At 45.6% G+C, this 19,717-nt stretch overlaps 1 protein-coding gene across 1 annotated transcript in view; it reads left to right on the forward strand.

Annotated features, from left to right (window-relative positions):
• The first annotated feature begins 1,523 nt into the window (after positions 1 to 1,523).
• Positions 1,524 to 19,717, forward strand: part of LOC141259035 (vertebrate ancient opsin-like) — a 519,273-nt gene continuing 501,079 nt past the window's right edge. The window contains exon 1 of the mRNA XM_073674447.1: positions 1,524 to 2,050. Coding sequence (XP_073530548.1) covers positions 1,693 to 2,050 — 358 coding nt within the window. The 5' untranslated portion in view covers positions 1,524 to 1,692. The remainder of the gene's footprint in view (positions 2,051 to 19,717) is intronic.

A 19,717-nucleotide genomic window follows, 5' to 3' on the forward strand; every position in this document is an offset into this window, starting at 1 on the left:
TGTTTGGGTGCAGGGTTCACAGCGTATCATATTGACGTGTGTCCCTGCACCGGAAAAATGGAGGTTTATCTGATTTCCTCTGCTTGCTTACAATCCACATGTAAAGGGCTGTTGCCCAAAACCAATAAGAATGTACCTGTGTATGAGACAGAAGAAACCATGAAGTGTGATGCCTGTGGCCCTGTGTACTAAAGTGCACCTTGTTTTTATGAACGTGTCTGGAGTCCTTGTCCTGGAGCACAATGAACCTGGTGAGGAGTGGAACGGGACCGGCCTGAAGGTGAAGGTACTCATAATAACACTGCCATCATGCACACACATCCAGAACTCTCAATTTACTGTAGCGTGCCGGGGTGCTAAATATACAACACACCGAGCTGGGTTACAACTTCACCATGCTTCCATGAGAAATAGTGAACCATGATTCCAGACAAATAGTGAACCACGCTTCAATGACAAATAGTGAACCACGCTTTCATGACAAGTAGTGCACCTTGATTCCATGACAAGTAGTGCACCACGCTTCCAAGACAAGTAGTGCACCTTGATTCCATAACAAATAGTGCACCATGCTTTCATGACAAGTTGTGCACCATGCTTCCATAACTAATAGTGCACCAAGCTTCCATTACTAGTAATGCACCATGCTTCCATTACTAGTAGGGCACCATGCTTCCATTACTAGTAGTGCACTATGCTTCCATGACAAATTGTGCACCTTGATTCCATAACAAGTAGTGCACTAAGTTTCCATGACAAGTAGTGCACTAAGCTTCCATGACAAGTAATGCACCAAGCTTCCATGACAAGTAGTGCACCAAGCTTCCATGACAAGTAGTGCACTAAGCTTCCATGACAAGTAGTGCAACAAGCTTCCATGACAAGTAGTGCACCAAGCTTCCATGACAAGTAGTGCAACAAGCTTCCTTCCAGCCTATTGATCACGCTTCTGAACATTTGTCCAACCACCTGGAATTAAGGGTGCTTTAAAATAAATAATGATAACCCCAAATAGATGGATAGACTTTTAGAGTGCAAAATATGGACATATGTCAGACTCTTAGATAAATGATAATAGTTGCATTTTTAAAATGTATATTTTGGGTTATAGGGAACTGCACTGTCAGGTAATAGACTATTAGTTTCTTTGGAAAGTCCTCTTCCCACATTAAACAGTGTCTGTGTATAGGTTGTCTTTCCATTCTAGAATAACTTCTTTATCTGTCTATAAAATCTGTAAATCTTTATCTAATCAATATTGTTTTTGTTTAGTGTCTTTATGTATTTTGCACCAATAAATCACTTTCTCAGAATGTTAGGTATACAACTGGGCTAATGCTCTGCATTCTGGATATGATATCTGCGCAGACCAAGGATGTTACAGCCTTCTGCAGCTGATTCTCTGCTCTCAGGCATCAATGCTTGTTTTAGCTCTGCCCCCACTACTGAATGACAGCCCCCCTGAGAGCTGCTTGCCTCACCCCCTTTAAATCCAGTACACATAAAAAGTCAGAGCTGATCCAGCTGCCAAATGGCCACATGGTGGAGCCTTGCAGGCACTGTGCTCTCTTACGCAGATGCCTTTAACCCCTTAGAGCCCAAAACTCTAAAAAAAAAAATCCCACAGAAAAAAAGTAGAATATATGAGAGGCTGGTGTTTGTGTTGCACTGCATGCCACTGCCACAATATACATGGCTTACCCGAGTTTCAGTCCCAGCTGCAGTAACAGCAGCAGTGTTACCTGCAGAATCAACCATCACTATGGGACAGATCAGGCAAACTTGTCCCCAACTGGCCACCTGCTGGTAGCCGTGTCCCTTGGAATCATTGGAAGTTTGGGCTTCTTCAATAACTTGCTGGTACTTGTCCTCTTCTGCCAATACAAGGTCCTGCGGTCACCCATTAATATGCTCTTGATGAACATTTCCTTGAGTGACTTAATGGTCTGCATCCTGGGCACTCCATTCAGCTTTGCAGCAAGTACACAGGGACGCTGGCTCATTGGCAAGGCTGGCTGTATTTGGTATGGATTTGTCAATACACTTTTTGGTGAGTCTCATTTTTTTATTAATCTTTGTAGAATAATTATGCCGTGTTTTGCTGAGCTGTTGATTTTCTTATGTAGTTGAAGATTAAAGCGCAATGTGCTCAGTAGTTTGAAATATAAAATGTCAGGGCTACATTTGTCCATGAAAATGACAAGTTTATTAAGTTAATGATCTAGTTTCTTTCTATTTGCCATAAATTAAACTTGTTCTATGCATCTTCTAACACTTCCCTGAATCATGAGCATGCATGAGCCGGCAATGAGTTTTTCTGGAGTTTCTCTAAGTTTTTCCTACTATGCATTTAATGTACTAAAAACATAAGTAAAAGTAATAACTTGCAAATATAACATGATAAAAGTTTTCCCAAGTTATTATCAACATCTTGTACCTTCAGGGCTCATTCAGACATCTGTGATTTTTTTGTACAAAAATTTCATAAGTGTTTTTTATTAGTTTCATCAGACTTTCAACAGAGTTTGGTCACAGTCTCATAAATGTTTTTGTCTGATGAGAAAAAAAAGAAAGTTTCTTCACCTTCTCCTATCAGTTCATGAAAAACGCACAGCACTCGGCATCTGAGTACGGTTGGATTTTTTTCACAGACCCATAGACTTTCATTGGCGAGTTTGATCCGACCCTCAGATCAAAATACGACATGTCTCCGCGATTTTGCACTGACCTCTCGGTCCTCAAAAATCACAGATGTGACGAGCCCCATAGACTATCATAGGTATGAGGGCTTTCTGTGAAAACCATGGATAGCACTCGTACTCGAAAAACTGACTTATAAATGAGCCATAAGGCTAAGTTCTGCTGCATTTTACATTACCAGCAAAGTGTATGATATTTTAAGAAATTTCATGCACATGCCGCAAAGTATATCTGCAGCGGGTATCAATGCGCCGCCGGTATCACAGTGGGACCTCCGCTGTGTGAAGTCCGCAGCTGATCCGTTCCATTGGAATATAGCCTAAAGGGTAACACACATAGCAAAGATATGAACACAGAGCCTTAATGGCTTATTGCATACAGACCGCTAGGAAGTCAAGATTGTATCTTTGTGATGGAGAGATACCGGTGTAATACTCCATGTCATTACTTTTATCCACAAAGCAATTTAGAGGTGCAGTGTAAGCCTGACTCAGGGGGTTCAATATGTGCCCATAACAGGTAATGGGACCATATTACATGCCCATAGTAGAAATTCATTAATGAGACAAAATAATGACAAAATGATGTTTCACATGTTTGCAGAAAGTTATGGTGCAACTCTAAATATTTAGAAAGATAAAGAAGCAGAAGTAAGAGACTTATACAATGACGCAGACACCTTCCTTCAGGATGCATAGCACTGGATGGACGTGTAAATTTGACAGGAGCACAGTATGGCATTGTCAGAATGTGTCACTGGTAATCAGCAGAGTGTGTGAGCAGGCAGTGGTGTGACATTCACTTAGCTGCGTAGACACGGCCGGTTAATGGCAGGAGATCTGTAGTTTTAGCTGACAGTTTACAAACTTATAAAGCCGTAGACCCAAAATCCAAAAATTAATGGATTAAAGGGGTTTTCCGCTTTATCAACTCAGGACCTAAGCTAAAATGAAAACAGTGGATACTGATACTCCCCAACCACAGTGGTGCTGTTCCAGCGTCGTTGACATTACTGTTCCCAGGGGTGACGTGATATTGTTGTGCCACATGCCGGCAGCAGCCAATGAATGGTCATTCATCAAGAATCTGTCTTAGTGGATGTCCGCTCTAATGTAGTATTAAAGGCTGCAACCAAATGACGACCACTCATTGGCTGCAGCCGGCACGTGACACAAATGAGCGGCTACTTGCTAGTTGTAGTTCATCAATAGCCTGTCAGGGCTGACATCCACTCTGATTCAATAGTAAAGCCCGCAGCTGATGAACCGCCTGTCATTGGCAACAGCCATCACATCACCGCCCAGAAAAGAGGCGTCGACATTACCAAAAGACTAATTTTTTTGTAAAATCTAGTTTTTGCATCGCCATATTTTGAGAGCTATAATTTTTCCATATTTTGGTCGAGTCATGTGACGGCTTGTTCTTTGCGGGATGAGTTGATGTTTTTATTGGTGCCATTTTCAGGCACGTGACATTTTTTGATCGCTTTCTATTCCGATTTTTGGGAGACAGAATTAACAAAAACCAACAATTCAGGAATTGTTTTTTTTTTATTTTTTTTTTATTCTGTTCCACGTGTGGTAAAATTGATAAGGCAGCATTATTCTTCGGGTCAGTACGATTACAGCTTTACCACATTTATATTGTTTTTCTATGTTTTGCCGCTTTTACGCAATAAAAGCTATTTTATAGAAAAAAATATTTTTTTGCATCGCTTTATTCTGAGAGCTATAACTTTTTTATTTTTGGCTGATGGTACCATTTTTATTTATATTCATCTTTTTGATTGTGTGTTATTCCATTTTTGCTTGGCGGTATGATGATAAAGCATTGTTTTTTGCTTCGTTTTTTATTTTTATTTTTTACCGTGTTCACTAAAGGGTTTAACTAGTGGGACAGTTTTATAGGTCAGGTTGTTCCGGACACGGCGATAACAAATATGCGTACTTTTATTTTTCTGTTGTTTTTTTTTCACAATAATATTTATTGATGGGTAAATTATATTTTTATTTTTGGTGGATTATTTTTTTTATTTATTTTTTAATCTTTTTACAGTTTTTTTTTTTTTTTTTTAACACTTTTTTTTACTTTTATTCTTTGTCCCACTATGGGGCTTTCACTTTTTTATTCTGATCGCCTGTATAGCATAGGGATGGAGAACCCCATCCCTGTGCTATACAGGCTGTCAGCGCTGCAGATGCAGAAGATACTTTGGTCATACACTGTGCATGACCAAAGTATCTTCCTGCTGTCTGGTGACCCGGATGTTGTCATTGTGACGCCTCTACTCGAAAAGTCCTTTTGTTTAGCATGGGAGATGGGGGACTCAGAGTCGGGTCCTGTGATGGAGAGTTGGGGTGCAGCCGTGGCCCGGACCCGACCCGTGCTCAGGGCCGTCACATTAAAAAGAATGGTGTGGGCTTATCCGGGTTGAGTGGCTGATTTATGACTACGCCACCTGTGGCACCTGGTGAAGGCCACTAGCTCTGCTGCAGCCCGCTGAGGCATGGTGGTATGGCGGCCATAGTTATTACTACTCCCCACAGGCGGAGCAGGGCCTCAGGGCAGAGAGGCAGGATGGAGGGGGTAGTAGTAGAGGAGAACGGATGCCGCGTCACGCGGTGTGGCGCATAATAAACAGTCCGGAGGCCATAGGGGTGAACTTCCAAGGCTTTACTCACTTTAGAGTTGGCAGAAGGAAGGCAACTCCCTGCTCCCCGCGGAGTCCTGCGGTCACCAGGGACGGGGGTCCGACAACCTCCGAGTAAGTCCAGCGTTCAATCGGGACCCTACACCAGAGTGTTGCTGAACTACAGACCGAATCCTTTCATGTCCGTGTGTGTGCGAATAGGCCGGGTCTCCCTCTGAGCTCTTCTCAGAACAAGGGTACTGGTGGCAGCTCCGCTCCGTCCGATACCCGGTGGGATCCTCATAGCCTACCGGGCTTTCCTGACCAGGACATGGAGTAGCAAGGTAAGGTGTCGGGGGCCGGTACCCCTCTTGCAGCCGGACTCCCTCTGAGTATATCAGGTGGTGAGGACAGGTGGCGTACACTGCTCCGTCGGCATCCTCCCCGGGATCCATTTGCTGTGGAGCTACACTCCTAAGCTCCGGGCCTTCTTGGTCGTGGTCCTTGACCGGGTTGAGACATTCCCCGTCTACAACCTACCCCTCGTCCCAAGGCCGGGGTACGAGGGCTGTGTCCCCCAACCGATGTAGGCCCACACAGGGTCTGCGCTGAGGGAGGTCACAGTGCCAGACTTGACTACACCGTCAGTCAGAGAACGATTAAAGACCCAAAACCAAAGATGGCTTTTTATTAAATATGAATTTTAAAGTGTCACTAAATTGTGAGTCCTCCACCCTCACCCACTAACTGGTTCCCCTAACTCTTGGTTCCCCAGTCTCCCTGTAACCAGTAGGGTGGCACCTAGTGCATACTAGCCCCCTCTGGTGGAGAAATGTGGTGGATGCTAAGGAAGGGTACCGATCATCACACTGTTCTTACCTCAGAGGAGGAACACTACACTCCATTAAAGAAGTGCAGCATCCCTGTGGCGGTCGAACCCTCAGGGGTGCCACATTCCCCCCTGGTAAAACACAGCACATCCGCGGGCTGCAAAAGAGTAACACCTAGGAAATTTTTTAATATAAACATGAACTATCTTCCCTTTATGGGAGGCACATCTTCTTAAACGTTGCAAAACAGGTTATACAGTACAAAATTACAAAAGTATAAAAGTATAAAATTATAAAAGTGCTAGCATTTTCCAGAGACATTTTGTGCAACAGACTAGTTAAGGTGCAAAGATGCAGAGTCAGTTCAGAAGTGCAAGGGACCTGTCCCAAACTCTCAACGTGGGCCCTGGGGTGGCTGCAGGACATGAAGATCCCGAGTTGGACCTCCCAGAGAGCCACCCTGACAGGTTTTCCTTCTGAGGTCTTGAGGTAGAAATGTCTGCGGTTTTGTATAAAACCAATATGGAGCACCTAAAAAGATGCAAACTATTTACAAGTGAAAGAGTCTGTCTGCTGCCAGTCCGCAGGGACACATGTCTCAAGAAACCGGGATATAAGAAAATTAAAACTTAAATGTCAACATTTCAACTTTTAAACAAACTACAACAGCCGGGGCTGCCTAAACCTCGGGTTCCCTCCTGTGAAAAGGCTCGTTCCTCCCGACGGAGGCTGACCGGTCCCCTGAGGCCGAGCGCGAGGGGGCGTCACTCCCGGACACTTTGTGTACATCCAGGGCGTACCACCCCCACACCCCCTGGTGGCGAGAAAAGGTCACTGTATCGCCTGGGAAGAGGTTCCGACCAGGGAGTCCCTTCCTCAGACGCGGCTCACCGTCCCGCCGGCTGACGAACACGTCGTCCGGGTACTGGGGACTTCGGATGAACCCCCACCACGCCTCATGGTGGAAGCGGACGACTTGCCCTTCCACTCGGGGACTGGGACGGGTGGCCTCTTCCTGACGAGCCTGGGATTTGACAGCTTTGGCCCGTACTTCGAGGCGCTCGCAGCGGAGCTCCCGTTGACGTTGCTCCCAAGCGAGCTGGAATATTTGGTCTCTGCACCACTGGCTCCTCCTGTGCGCTTCAGCCCGGGTCTCCCAGGGAAAGACCATCAGGTCCCCCCCTGGTTGTCACAGGCCCACTCTTCAGCCTCCGGCCAGGTTACTGCTGGTGCGGGTAGCGGGGTCATCAAGGGTTGCTGCGGGTCCTCTGAAAGCGCGGACCAATCCGGGATGGAACCGGTGGATACCTCTGCAGCTTCAGGCACTTCAGGTTCAGGGTTAGGGCGGCATCGCAGGTCCCCACTCATAGCTGCCGCTTGTAGCTCCGGAGCCAAGGCCTGCTCCCAGGTGGCCGAGTGGGGTATTAGATATTCGGCCATGAGGTCCAGGATAGGGACGGTAGGCTCTGCAGGCGGGGCAGGGGTAGCACACTCACCCACCGCTGGGCCGCTCACGACCTCTGTCACTGCGTCTCCTTGTCCTGGGACTTCAACTCCTTGGCGGCGGGCCCGGACATGTAGCAACATCTCTTCCCGCCACGCAGCCGTCGCCGCCTCCTGGGCCTCTCTCTGTCTCCGCAAGAGACCCGGGGCTTCCTGCCGGAGAAATTCAAAATCTCCCGAGGTTAACACGCTGCCGCCTCGCTCTCTGCCGGGTGAAGGGCCTGAACCGGGTTCAGAAGGTCCGTTGGTTTGCTCTCCAGAAGCGTCCATGTCTGCCTCTGACGAATGCCAACCTCTGGCTGCAATGGCCGCACCTTGTTGCTTTTCTTCTTCCTCCTCTTTCGGGGCGGTTCCTGGGCGGCTTGTTGACAGGCCCGCCTTCGTTCAGCCCATCCTGTTTGACGGGCATTACCCTGCGGACAGTCTCTGATGGAAGGGGCAGTCCACATTTTTGGCGCCAAATGGGAGCCCAGCCCACAATGGAAGGTGTTCAAAGACAGTCTTTTCACAACATTATGGCGCCTGTTCTTCTTGGGCGGGCGCCATTTTAAGTGTAAAATAACAGTTCAAGGTGTAAGGCACACAGTACCCGGTAGCAATGGGTACTTCCTTCCTTTGCTGCGGGCACGAGATCCTGCCGACTACGCCAGGTTGTGACGTCTCTACTCGAAAAGCCCTTTTGTTTACCCTGGGAGATGGGGGACTCGGAGTCGGGTCCTGTGATGGAGAGTTGGGGTGCAGCCGTGTCCCGGACCCGACTTATCCGGGTTGAGTGGCTGATTTACGACTACGCCACATGTGGCACCTGGTGAAGGCCACCAGCGCCGCTGCAGTCCGCTGAGGCATGGTGGTATGGCGGCCATAGTTATTACTACTCCCCACAGGCGGAGCAGGGCCTCAGGGCAGAGAGGCAGGATGGAGGGGGTAGCAGTAGAGGAGAACGGATGCCGCGTCGCGCGGTGTGGCGCATAATAAACAGTTCCGGAGGCCATAGGGGTGAACATCCAAGGCTTTACTCACTTTAGAGTTGGCAGAAGGAAGGCGACTCCCTGCTCCCCGCAGAGTCCTGCGGTCACCAGGGACGGGGGTCCGACAACCTCCGAGTAAGTCCAGCATTCAATCGGGACCCTACACCAGAGTGTTCCTGAACTACAGACCGAATCCTTTCCTGTCCGTGTGTGTGCGAATAGGCCGGGTCTCCCTCTGAGCTCTTCTCAGAACAGGGGTACGGGTGGCTGCTCCACTCTGTCCGATACCCGGTGGGATCCTCAGGGCCTACCGGGCTTTCCTGACCAGGACATGGAGTAGCAAGGTCCGGTGTCGGGGGCCGGTACCCCTCTTGCAGCCGGACTCCCTCTGAATATATCAGGTGGTGAGGACAGGTGGCGTACACCGCTCCGTCTGCATCCTCCCCGGGATCCATTTGCTGTGGAGCTACACTCCTAAGCTCCGGGCCTTCTTGGTCGTGGTCCTTGACCGGGTTGAGACATTCCCCGTCTACAACCTACCCCTCGTCCCAAGGCCGGGGTACGAGGGCTGTGTCCCCCACCCGATGCAGGCCCACACAGGGTCTGCGCTGAGGGAGGTCACAGTGCCAGACTTGGCTACACCGTCAGTCAGAGAACGATCAAAGACCCAAAACCAAAGATGGCTTTTTATTAAATATGGATTTTAAATTGTCACAAAATTGTGAGTCCTCCACCCTCACCCACTAACTGGTTCCCCTAACTCTTGGTTCCCCAGTCTCCCTGTAACCAGTAGGGCAGCACCTAGTGCATACTAGCCCCCTCTGGTGGAGAAATGTGGTGTTGGATGCTAAGGAATGGTCCCGATCATCACACTGTTCTTACCTCAGAGGAGGAACACTACACTCCATTAAAGAAGTGCAGCATCCCTGTGGCGGTCGAACCCTCAGGGGCGCCACATTATGACGACATCGGGTCGTCATGGCAACATCCGGTTAGCCGCGGCAGACAGCGTTGGATGCTGGCAGGAGAGGTGAGTATCGCGATCACCTCCCCTTGCTACCGCAATGCTGCAATCGACTTCGATCGCAGCATTGCGGGGATTCATGTGCTGGGAGCTGTGCGGGACCGCTTCCTGCACATAGCACCGGGTGTCAGCTGTGATAAACCTGGCTCTAAGTCCCAGGGTGCAGGTACGTATTAGTATTTCATGAGCTTTTAAGGGGTTAAAGAACATCCTTTCCAGGTTAATGACTTGTATATAAGGCAAAATAAATAACCAAAAACAAAAATGCTCCTTCACACCTTGGGCTATGTTCACACATAGCGTTTTTGATCGTTTTTTTGCACTTTTGCACTGCTTTCAACCATGACAAATGCATTCACTGGGAAATGTCATTTTAACATTTTACAACCTTACCTGGCCATGTGGTGTGTGACACATCATCAGACACATGCATACCGTGCTGAAAAGACATGGGAACAGCATGGGGAAGACCCCTGGAAGCATCTCTGACTCCCAGGTCACTGCCTAAAAGTGTGCCCATCATAAGTGATCCTTGACGCATGCGAAGATGCCTCCCGCTATGCACCTGTCGTTCCAGACTTACAACAATCACTGTCCACGTCCTTATCCCAGCGCAGCGTTCAGTTCTCCCTACCCCATTCCTTGGAATGCAAGCGCAAGTATGCAGCCCACCACCCACCCACAGGCCGCAATAGTAACCTGCCACATTTCTGGGCAGCTGTTGCACTTGAAATGCGGCCTTTTAGGCTCGTGGATGCGGAAGTTGTCCACAACCTCATGGCGGCGTCTGGGTGTCCATACTCGGTCATCAGCCACCACTATTTCTCCCGGTGTCATCTGCACCTTCCACAATCACGGGTCTCACAACATTACCCGTGCCCTCCCCACTGGACTTCAGTGGGAAGGACCATCTAACCACAAACATGTGGACAGGTAAATATGGCCAGGGACGGTACATCTCATTAGAGCCAAGTCCACAGTAAAAAAGCAGCCATAAAGTGTCTGGGAATCTTCCTACACACTTTTTCTTAGCCAGGGCTGCTTCTCAGCAGGGTTGGACGGGCCCACCAGAAAACCCAAGACTCCTCCGGTGGGCCCTGGCTTCTCCTTCAGGAGAGTTCATAGTGCTGAGGTGAGGTTGTGATGATGATAGAGGCCACCATCTGCTTTGTTTTCTGTTACTTGAAATGCAAGTGCAAGTATGCAGCCTGCCAGCCACCCACCCACAGGCCACAATACTAAACTGCCACATTTCTGGACTGCTTGCTTGCTTGCACTTGAAATGTTTCCTTTTAGGCTCATGGAGGCAGAAGCTTTTCACAACCTCATGCCGGCGGCGGCAGGGTGTCCATACTCGGTCCCCAGCCGCCACTATTTCTCCTGTTATCGTCTCCGCCTTCCACAAGCGCGGGACCCAGAACATTACCCATGCCCTCCCCACTGCACTTACTGGGAAGGACCGCCTAACCACAAACATGTGGACAGTTGAATGGGGCCAGAGACGGTACAGAGCCAGTCCACAGTAAAACAACAGCCATAGAGTGTCCGGGAACCTTCCCACACACTTTTCTTAGCCAGGGCTGCTGCTTGGCAGGGTTGGACGGTCCCACCAGAGAATTCTCGGGTGGGCCCTGGCTTCTCCATCAGGAGAGTTCATGATAGTGCAAACTTTGTAGTTGCTATGGGGCTCTTGAGCAGGGGAGAAAGGTGGACCCTCAGAATCAAATCCTCTGGTGGGCCCAATGTTTTTCAGTCTGACACTGCTTCTCAGTGAGAGTTGCCTGGCTATATGTTCAGCGGTGAGAGCCACAGATCAGGCTGCTGTGTTACAGATTTCAACAACTCTGCAGCAGTGGGCAGTTTGTCACCTAAGCATTAAGCATGTTATCTTCAGCACAGCCTGTTGCCGCCTGGCCAAGGCAGTGCTGCAGTGCTTTGAGCATGTGACTGATGTGTTCATTTCGGAGATGGAGGCCGTACTGGAGGAGGAGGAGGTTCAGGAGCTGAACAATGTGATTACATTGAGGTTACATTGGCAAGTCTGAAGAAAGATCCTACTGTGTTTTTATTTATTTATTTTTTTTAACGTCTCTTCAAATGTGTATTGGAGTGCGTTCTAATTTTAGGCAGACCTTAAAATTGTTGCATATGCAATAACAGTATAGGAGACACACTCCTTAATATTGGGAAGGACAATTACAATAGATTCTATATTCTAGAATATTATAATAATCTTTTTATTTATATAGCGCAAACATGTTCCGCAGCACTTTACAATTCACAGACATTATCGGTTCTGTCCCCATTGGGGCTCACATTCTACATTCCCTATCAGTATGTCTTTGGAGTGTGGGAGGAAACTGGAGAACCCGGAGGAAACCCACGCAAACACAGGGAGAACATACAAACTCCTTGCAAATGTTGTCCTTGGTGGGATTTGAACCGAGGACCCAGCACTGCAAGGCTACAGTGCTAACCGTGCTGCCCATTAAGACAGTTTCTTATCTGAAATTCTTTTATGGGGGAGGTATCTCAGTATGGATAGCGTATTACACCGATCCAGCTAGGTATTATTGCCTTATACTGCGTTCTGCTGGTGCTGCCCATAAAAATTTTAAATCTATTCTATTCCCTATTGATAACACTGTCAGATACATTTAGAATAGGAACAGGTGCTCCTGCTAGGTGGTATCATCACCAGCTACAGATGAGTGTTCATTCTGGTCACATAAATATCTTCCACAGACCATAACTTTCTTTTTTTTTATTTCTTTGGCCTTATATACAAGTCATTAACCTGGAAAGAATGTTTCTTAACATTTTTTTCCACTTTACCTTGTTTTTTGTATGTTTTCTTTTTCAGTCCGCAAAAGTGGCGTACTACTCTGAAAACATTGTTCACAGATATGCTATTTGCCAGCGGCCAACTGAGAATAGGTTTGAACCCTCAACTGCAATATTTTAAATGAAGTGTAATATTTGACACACTTACAATAATTGCTGGATTATTAGGGCAGTTATATGGGATAACGTCTGATGGCCACGGTTTCAGACAGTCGCCTAATAGTATGGTATTTGTCAGTAACTAAGTGTCAACTGCTTCAACAAAACACAGGTGTCTGACTTTAAAAGGAGTGGAATATTTGGCACGCTCCACAAAATTTCTGTATTATTATGGCAGTCATATGGTTAACGTGCGTCTGATCATTGAAAAAGTTCCTCTGCTTCCACAATACAGTAATATGAATAAAACCAAAAAAAATGGCTGTATTCTGCAAACAAGCAAATGGAGCTGTAAAATGATGTACACCGACACACTGGTACAATTTATAAATGGTGGACAATATTTTCCATGTTCACTACAAATGTCTTGATTTGAACCACAGTTATATGTGATACGTCTAACAGAGAACCACGTTTTTAAATAGTAGGCCTGTAATTTACTAATATTATTCTACACAGAGACCTAGTGTGAATAGCTTCACCAACACACTGCAATGAAATGAAAATGGAAGAAATGTATGATTTTGGAACAGTCTTATAGGTGATATGTCTGACAGAGAACCACAGTTTTAAATAGCAGGTCTGTGATTTACTAATATTATTCTACACAGAGACCTTGTGTGAATAGCTTCACCGACACACTGCAACGAAATGAAAATGGAAGATATGTATGATTTTGGAACAGTCTTATAGGTGATATGTCAGACAGAGAACCACGGTTTTAAGTAGAAGGCCTGTAATTTACAAATACTATTCTTCACAGACACCTAGTGTAAATAGCATCATCGACACAATGCAACTGAATGGAAAAGGTGGCCAATATTTTCCACGTTCAGTTCAAATTTCTGGATTTTTGTCACTGAACTATGGAACAGATCTGGCTTTATTCTGCAGTGAGAACAAGCAAATGGAGCAGAAAAATGGTGTACTCTGGATTGCTTTTTAAGCAAATAACGCGGATTATTATAAAAAAAAATTGCCCTGGCCCCTGATATCTATGTCTACAAATATCTGTAACTATTACAGCAGCAGCAGATAGGATGTTCAATGGACTCTCTTATGCTGTATCATACACTGCAGTCTGCCACATACACTGCCTGCATAGCACTGATTATATGCAGCTGGATTAGTCCTCAGAAGGACTGTTAGTTCAGATCAGATGGATATATATATGTGTATATATACAGTACAGACCAAAAGTTTGGACACACCTTCTCATTTAAAGATTTTTCTGTATTTTCATGACTTTGAAAATTGTACATTCACACTGAAGGCATCAAAACTATGAATTAACACATGTGGAATTATATACTTAACAAAAAAGTGTGAAACAACTGAAAATATGTCTTATATTCTAGGTTCTTCAAAGTAGCCACCTTTTGCTTTGATGACTGCTTTGCACACTCTTGGCATTCTCTTGATGAGCTTCAAGAGGTAGTCACCGGAAATGGTTTTCACTTCACAGGTGTGCCCTGTCAGGTTATTAAGTGGGATTTCTTGCCTTATAAATGGGGTTGGGACAATCAGTTGTGTTGTGCAGAAGTCAGGTGGATACCCAGCTGATAGTCCTACTGAATAGACTGTTAGAATTTGTATTATGGCAAGAAAAAAGCAGCTAAGTAAAGAAAAACGAGTGGCCATCATTACTTTAAGAAATGAAGGTCAGTCAGTCTGAAAAATTAGGAAAACTTTGAAAGTGTCCCCAAGTGCAGTTGCAAAAACCATCAAGCTCTACAAAGAAACTGGCTCACATGAGGACTGCCCCAGGAAAGGAAGACCAAGAGTCACCTCTGCTTCTGAGGATAAGTTTATCCAAGTCACCAGCCTCAGAAATCGCAGGTTAACAGCAGCTCAGATTAGAGACCAGGTCAATGCCACACAGAGTTCTAGCAGCAGACACATCTCTACAACAACTGTTAAGAGGAGACTTTGTGCTGCAGGCCTTCATGGTAAAATAGCTGCTAGGAAACCACTGATAAGGACAGGCAACAAGCAGAAAAGACTTGTTTGGGCTAAAGAACGCAAGGAATGGACATTAGACCAGTGGAAATCTGTGCTTTGGTCTGATGAGTCCAAATTTGAGATCTTTGGTTCCAACCACCGTGTCTTTGTGCGACGCAGAAAAGGTGAACAGATGGACTCTACATGCCTGGTTCCCACCGTGAAGCATGGAGGAGGACGTGTGATGGTGTGGGGGGGCTTTGCTGGTGACACTGTTGCGGATTTATTCAAAATTGAAGGCATACTGAACCAGCATGGCTACTACAGCGTCTTGCAGCGGCATGCTATTCCATCCGGTTTGCGTTTAGTTGGACCATCATTTATTTTTCAACAGGACAATGACCCCAAACACACCTCCAGGCTGTGTAAGGGCTATTTGACCAAGAAGGAGAGTGATGGGGTGCTACGCCAGATGACCTGGCCACCACAGTCACCAGACCTGAACCCAATCGAGATGGTTTGGGGTGAGCTGGACCGCAGAGTGAAGGCAAAAGGGCCAACAAGTGCTAAGCATCTCTGGGAACTCCTTCAAGATTGTTGGAAGACCATTTCCAGTGACTACCTCTTGAAGCTCATCAAGAGAATGCCAAGAGTGTGCAAAGCAGTCATCAAAGCAAAAGGTGGCTACTTTGAAGAACCTAGAATATAAGACATATTTTCAGTTGTTTCACACTTTTTTGTTAAGTATATAATTCCACATGTGTTAATTCATAGTTTTGATGCCTTCGGTGTGAATGTACAATTTTCAAAGTCATGAAAATACAGAAAAATCTTTAAATGAGAAGGTGTGTCCAAACTTTTGGCCTGTACTGTATATATATATATATATATATATATATATATATATATATATATATATACAGTACAGACCAAAAGTTTGGACACACCTTCTCATTTAAATATTTTTCTGTATTTTCATGACTAAAAAAGTGTGAAACAACTGAAAATATGTTTTATATTCTAGGTTCTTCAGAGTAGCCACCTTTTGCTTTGATGACTGCTTTGCACACTCTTGGCATTCTCTTGATGAGCTTCAAGAGGTAGTCACTGGAAATGGTCTTCCAACAATCTTGAAGGAGTTCCCAGAGATGCTTAGCACTTGTTGGCCCTTTTGCCTTCACTCTGCGGTCCAGCTCACCCCAAACCATCTTGATTGGTTTCAGGTCTGGTGACTGTGGAGGCCAGGTCATCTGGCGTAGCACCCCATCACTCTCCTACTTGGTCAAATAGCCCTTACACAGCCTGGAGGTGTGTTTGGGGTCATTGTCCTGTTGAAAAATAAATGATGGTCCAACTAAACGCAAACCGGATGGAATAGCATGCTGCTGCAAGATGCTGTGGTAGCCATGCTGGTTCAATATGCCTTCAATTTTGAATAAATCCCCAACAGTGTCACCAGCAAAGCACCCCCACACCATCACACCTCCTCCTCCATGCTTCACGGGGGGAACCAGGCATGTAGAGTCCATCCGTTCACCTTTTATGCGTCGCACAAAGACACGGTGGTTGGAACCAAAGATCTCAAATTTGGACTCATTAGACCAAAGCACAGATTTCCACTGGTCTAATGTCCATTCCTTGTGTCTTTAGCCCAAACAAGTCTCTTCTGCTTGTTGCCTGTCCTTAGCAGTGGTTTCCCAGCAGCTATTTTACCATGAAGGCCAGCTGCACAAAGTCTCCTCTTAACAGTTGTTGTAGAGATGTGACTACTGCTAGAACTCGCTGTGGCATTGACCTGGTCTCTAATCTGAGCTGCTGTTAACCTGCGATTTCTGAGGCTGGTGACTCGGATAAACTTATCCTCAGAAGCAGAGGTGACTGCTTGGTCTTCCTTTCCTAGGGCGGTCCTCATGTGAGCCAGTTTCTTTGTAGCGCTTGATGGTTTTTGCAATTGCACTTGGGGGCACTTTCAAAGTTTGCCCAATTTTTCAGCTGACTGACCTTCATTTCTTAAAGTAATGATGGCCACTCGTTTTTCTTTACGTAGCTGCTTTTTTCTTGCCATAATACAAATTCTAACAGTCTATTCAGTAGGACTATCAGCTGTGTATCCACCTGACTTCTGCACAACACAACTGATGGTCCCAACCCCATTTATAAGGCAAGAAATCCCACTTATTAAACCTGATAGGGCACACCTGTGAAGTGAAAACCATTTCCGGTGACTACCTCTTGAAGCTCATCAAAAGAATGCCAAGAGTGTGCAAAGCAGTCATCAAAGCAAAAGGTGGCTACTTTGAAGAACCTAGAATATAAGACATATTTTCAGTTGTTTCACACTTTTTTGTTAAGTATATAATTCCACATGTGTTAATTCATAGTGTTGATGCCTTCAGTGTGAATGTACAATTTTCAAAGTCATGAAAATGCAGAAAAATCTTTAAATGAGAAGGTGTGTCCAAACCTTTGGTCTGTACTGTATATATATGTTGTGGAATACCTATACTAACAGGACGTTCAATGGACCCTCTTGTGCTGTATCATGCACTGCAGTCTGTCACATACCCTGCCTGCCTAACTCCTGCTATCACCACTGAATATATGTAGCTGGATTAGTCCTCAGAAGGACTGTTAAGATGGATATAGATATATGTTGTGGAATACCTATACTAACTATAAACAACAAATTTCTCCCTGACGCAGCAGCAGCTCTCCCTACTCTGCCTGTTTCCGGGGTAGACTGTGACGAGCATGGCGGCACCTGGTCTTATGTAGTCCTGATGACGCTGTGCGGCCAGCCAATCACTGTAATGGCCACAACCAACATGCCTACTGCATTACAGTGCATGGCATTCAATCCTTGCATGTTCATTGGCTCTCTAAAGAGCGCAAAACATTTCGGGAGGAGACCCGAGCTCCCGCCGAGCAACCCAGAAATACTCGTCGAGCCCCGAGCTTTTCGAGCACAGTGATGCTTGGGTGAGTACTGAGCAGTGGCGAGAACGTTTGCTCATCACTAGTCATCATTAATAGATTGTAAACTAGCATAGAGCCTCAACCCTAACTGGGCGACTGTTACCCTATAGGATCCTTATCTATGTGCAGTTATAATGCTAAGTGTCTACCCCCTAAATAATATTAGATGTTTGAGTGGCATTAGATCGGTATTTTGCACCAGTAAATAGCACCTGTATAGCACTACCCCCAATGTGCATTCTGAGGAGAATCTGTGTTTGGACTTTTCATTGTAACAGTAAGTTTGGACATTTTCTGTGATTTTAAATATCCTGAAAGTTTAAGGGACACAGCGCAGTGTGTCTATGTCCACTTTACATTAACCTCAGAGGGGGCAACAGTAAGGGGATAACGGATCTCTCACTACAATTTTTTGAATATTTTCACAATCCTTTATTATAAGTAGAGGCGAGCAGATCTTTTGAAATTCAAATTGACTGCAAAATTGACCCCAAAAAATAATTTTGTGGCAAATAAATTTGAAACTCAATACTGGAAAGCTTGTACACTACAGCAGAGAGAGATGACCCTGCTGACCATAAGAGCTTCCACTCTACAGGAGAGAGAGAGGACCATTCTGACCATAAGAGCTTACACTCTACAGGAGAGAGAGGACCCTGCTGACCATAAGAGCTTACGCTCTACAGGAGAGAGAGAGGACACCGCTGACCATAAGAGCTTACAGTCTACAGTAGAGAGAGAGGACACCGCTGACCATAAGAGCTTACACTCTACAGGAGAGAGAGAGGACACGGTTTACCATAGGGGCTTACACTCTACAGGAGAGAGTGAGAGGACCCCGCTGATCATAAGAGCTTACGCTCTACAGGAGAGAGAGAGGACACCGCTGACCATAAGAGCTTACATGCTATAGGCAAGTGAGAGAGAACCCTGCTGACCATAGGGGCCTGCACTTTACAGGAGAGAGAGCGAGGACCCCTCTGACAATAAGACATTACCCTCTACAGCAGAGAGACTTCCCAATGACTTTGTAGATAGAAACTCACTCTGCTGTACAAACTGGTCTCCACTGGGAACCGCTGATCTCTGATGGCCCACCTCTGTACAAGGTATGAATCTACTAGATATCATAGCTGTAGGGCATTTTGGGGAGGCCCATGTGGCAAAGCAAAATGACATTAGCCCGTTCCATGATACTTTAGCAATGTGAGAAATGGTGCTGGGCAAGTTTTCTTTTATTTTGCAAATCGCAAGGCGAATCTCAAATGTTTGAATTTGCGTTAAACTGCAAATTTCAGGAAATTCATCTCACATTCGGTCCTCCACAGTTCGATCCGCTAATCTGTAATCATCTGTAATTATAAATTATTTATATCATGGTGGAAATCTTGTCTATCCTGATCCTACAGAATGGAGCTGAACTATTAAAATCTAATGCTGGGATTAGTTTATATTCCCTTTTACTAAGCACTGTGATTCCTTTATGCCCACTGGTAATATGTATTCTTAGTTCTCACAGCTCTCACCATGCAGTGTTAGCAGTCTAGGGTTCAGGTCATAAAAAGTTCCTAGAGGGAGCTTGTCGGCTTTGTTGGGTTTGTTGGCTTTTGTTGCACTTGTGACTGACATCAGACTCTTGTGATATGAAGGTGGATGTTTTCATCCAGTGCCATAACATATACTGACATTTTCAAAATCCAGCAGGAATTATTGAGTTCCTACTGACTTCGGCATCCAGGAGAAGGTGAGCAATAATTGGCCCATGGCTCTCCAAGTTTATATCATCAATGCAGCACAGGATGAAAGGATTTATGTAGTACACATCATTCATGATAAGTCATCTGCAGGAAAAGTCATGCGCAATCCATATTGACCTATAGGTAAGTGTCTGTGTGAAAGATGAACAGAATGTCAGCACTGTACGCCCTGCCATAGAGCTTGATTCACCCTTTACTGACTGAAAAACTTGTGGAATCACATAGAAATGCAGAGCAAAACTATGATCATAATGTAAGCTGGGCTACATTTTCAATATATTTTCTGGTAATGCTTCCAATTAAAGATGAGCAGATTGTTTGAAATTCAAATTTGTCAGTTTACCCAAATTTTCCCCCCAAAAATCAATTTGCAGTGAAAAAATTTG

Source organism: Phyllobates terribilis, unplaced genomic scaffold (genome assembly GCF_046119375.1).
Source record: "Phyllobates terribilis strain yellow unplaced genomic scaffold, ASM4611937v1 Scaffold_3__8_contigs__length_932513732, whole genome shotgun sequence".
NCBI classification, from domain to species: domain Eukaryota; kingdom Metazoa; phylum Chordata; class Amphibia; order Anura; family Dendrobatidae; genus Phyllobates; species Phyllobates terribilis.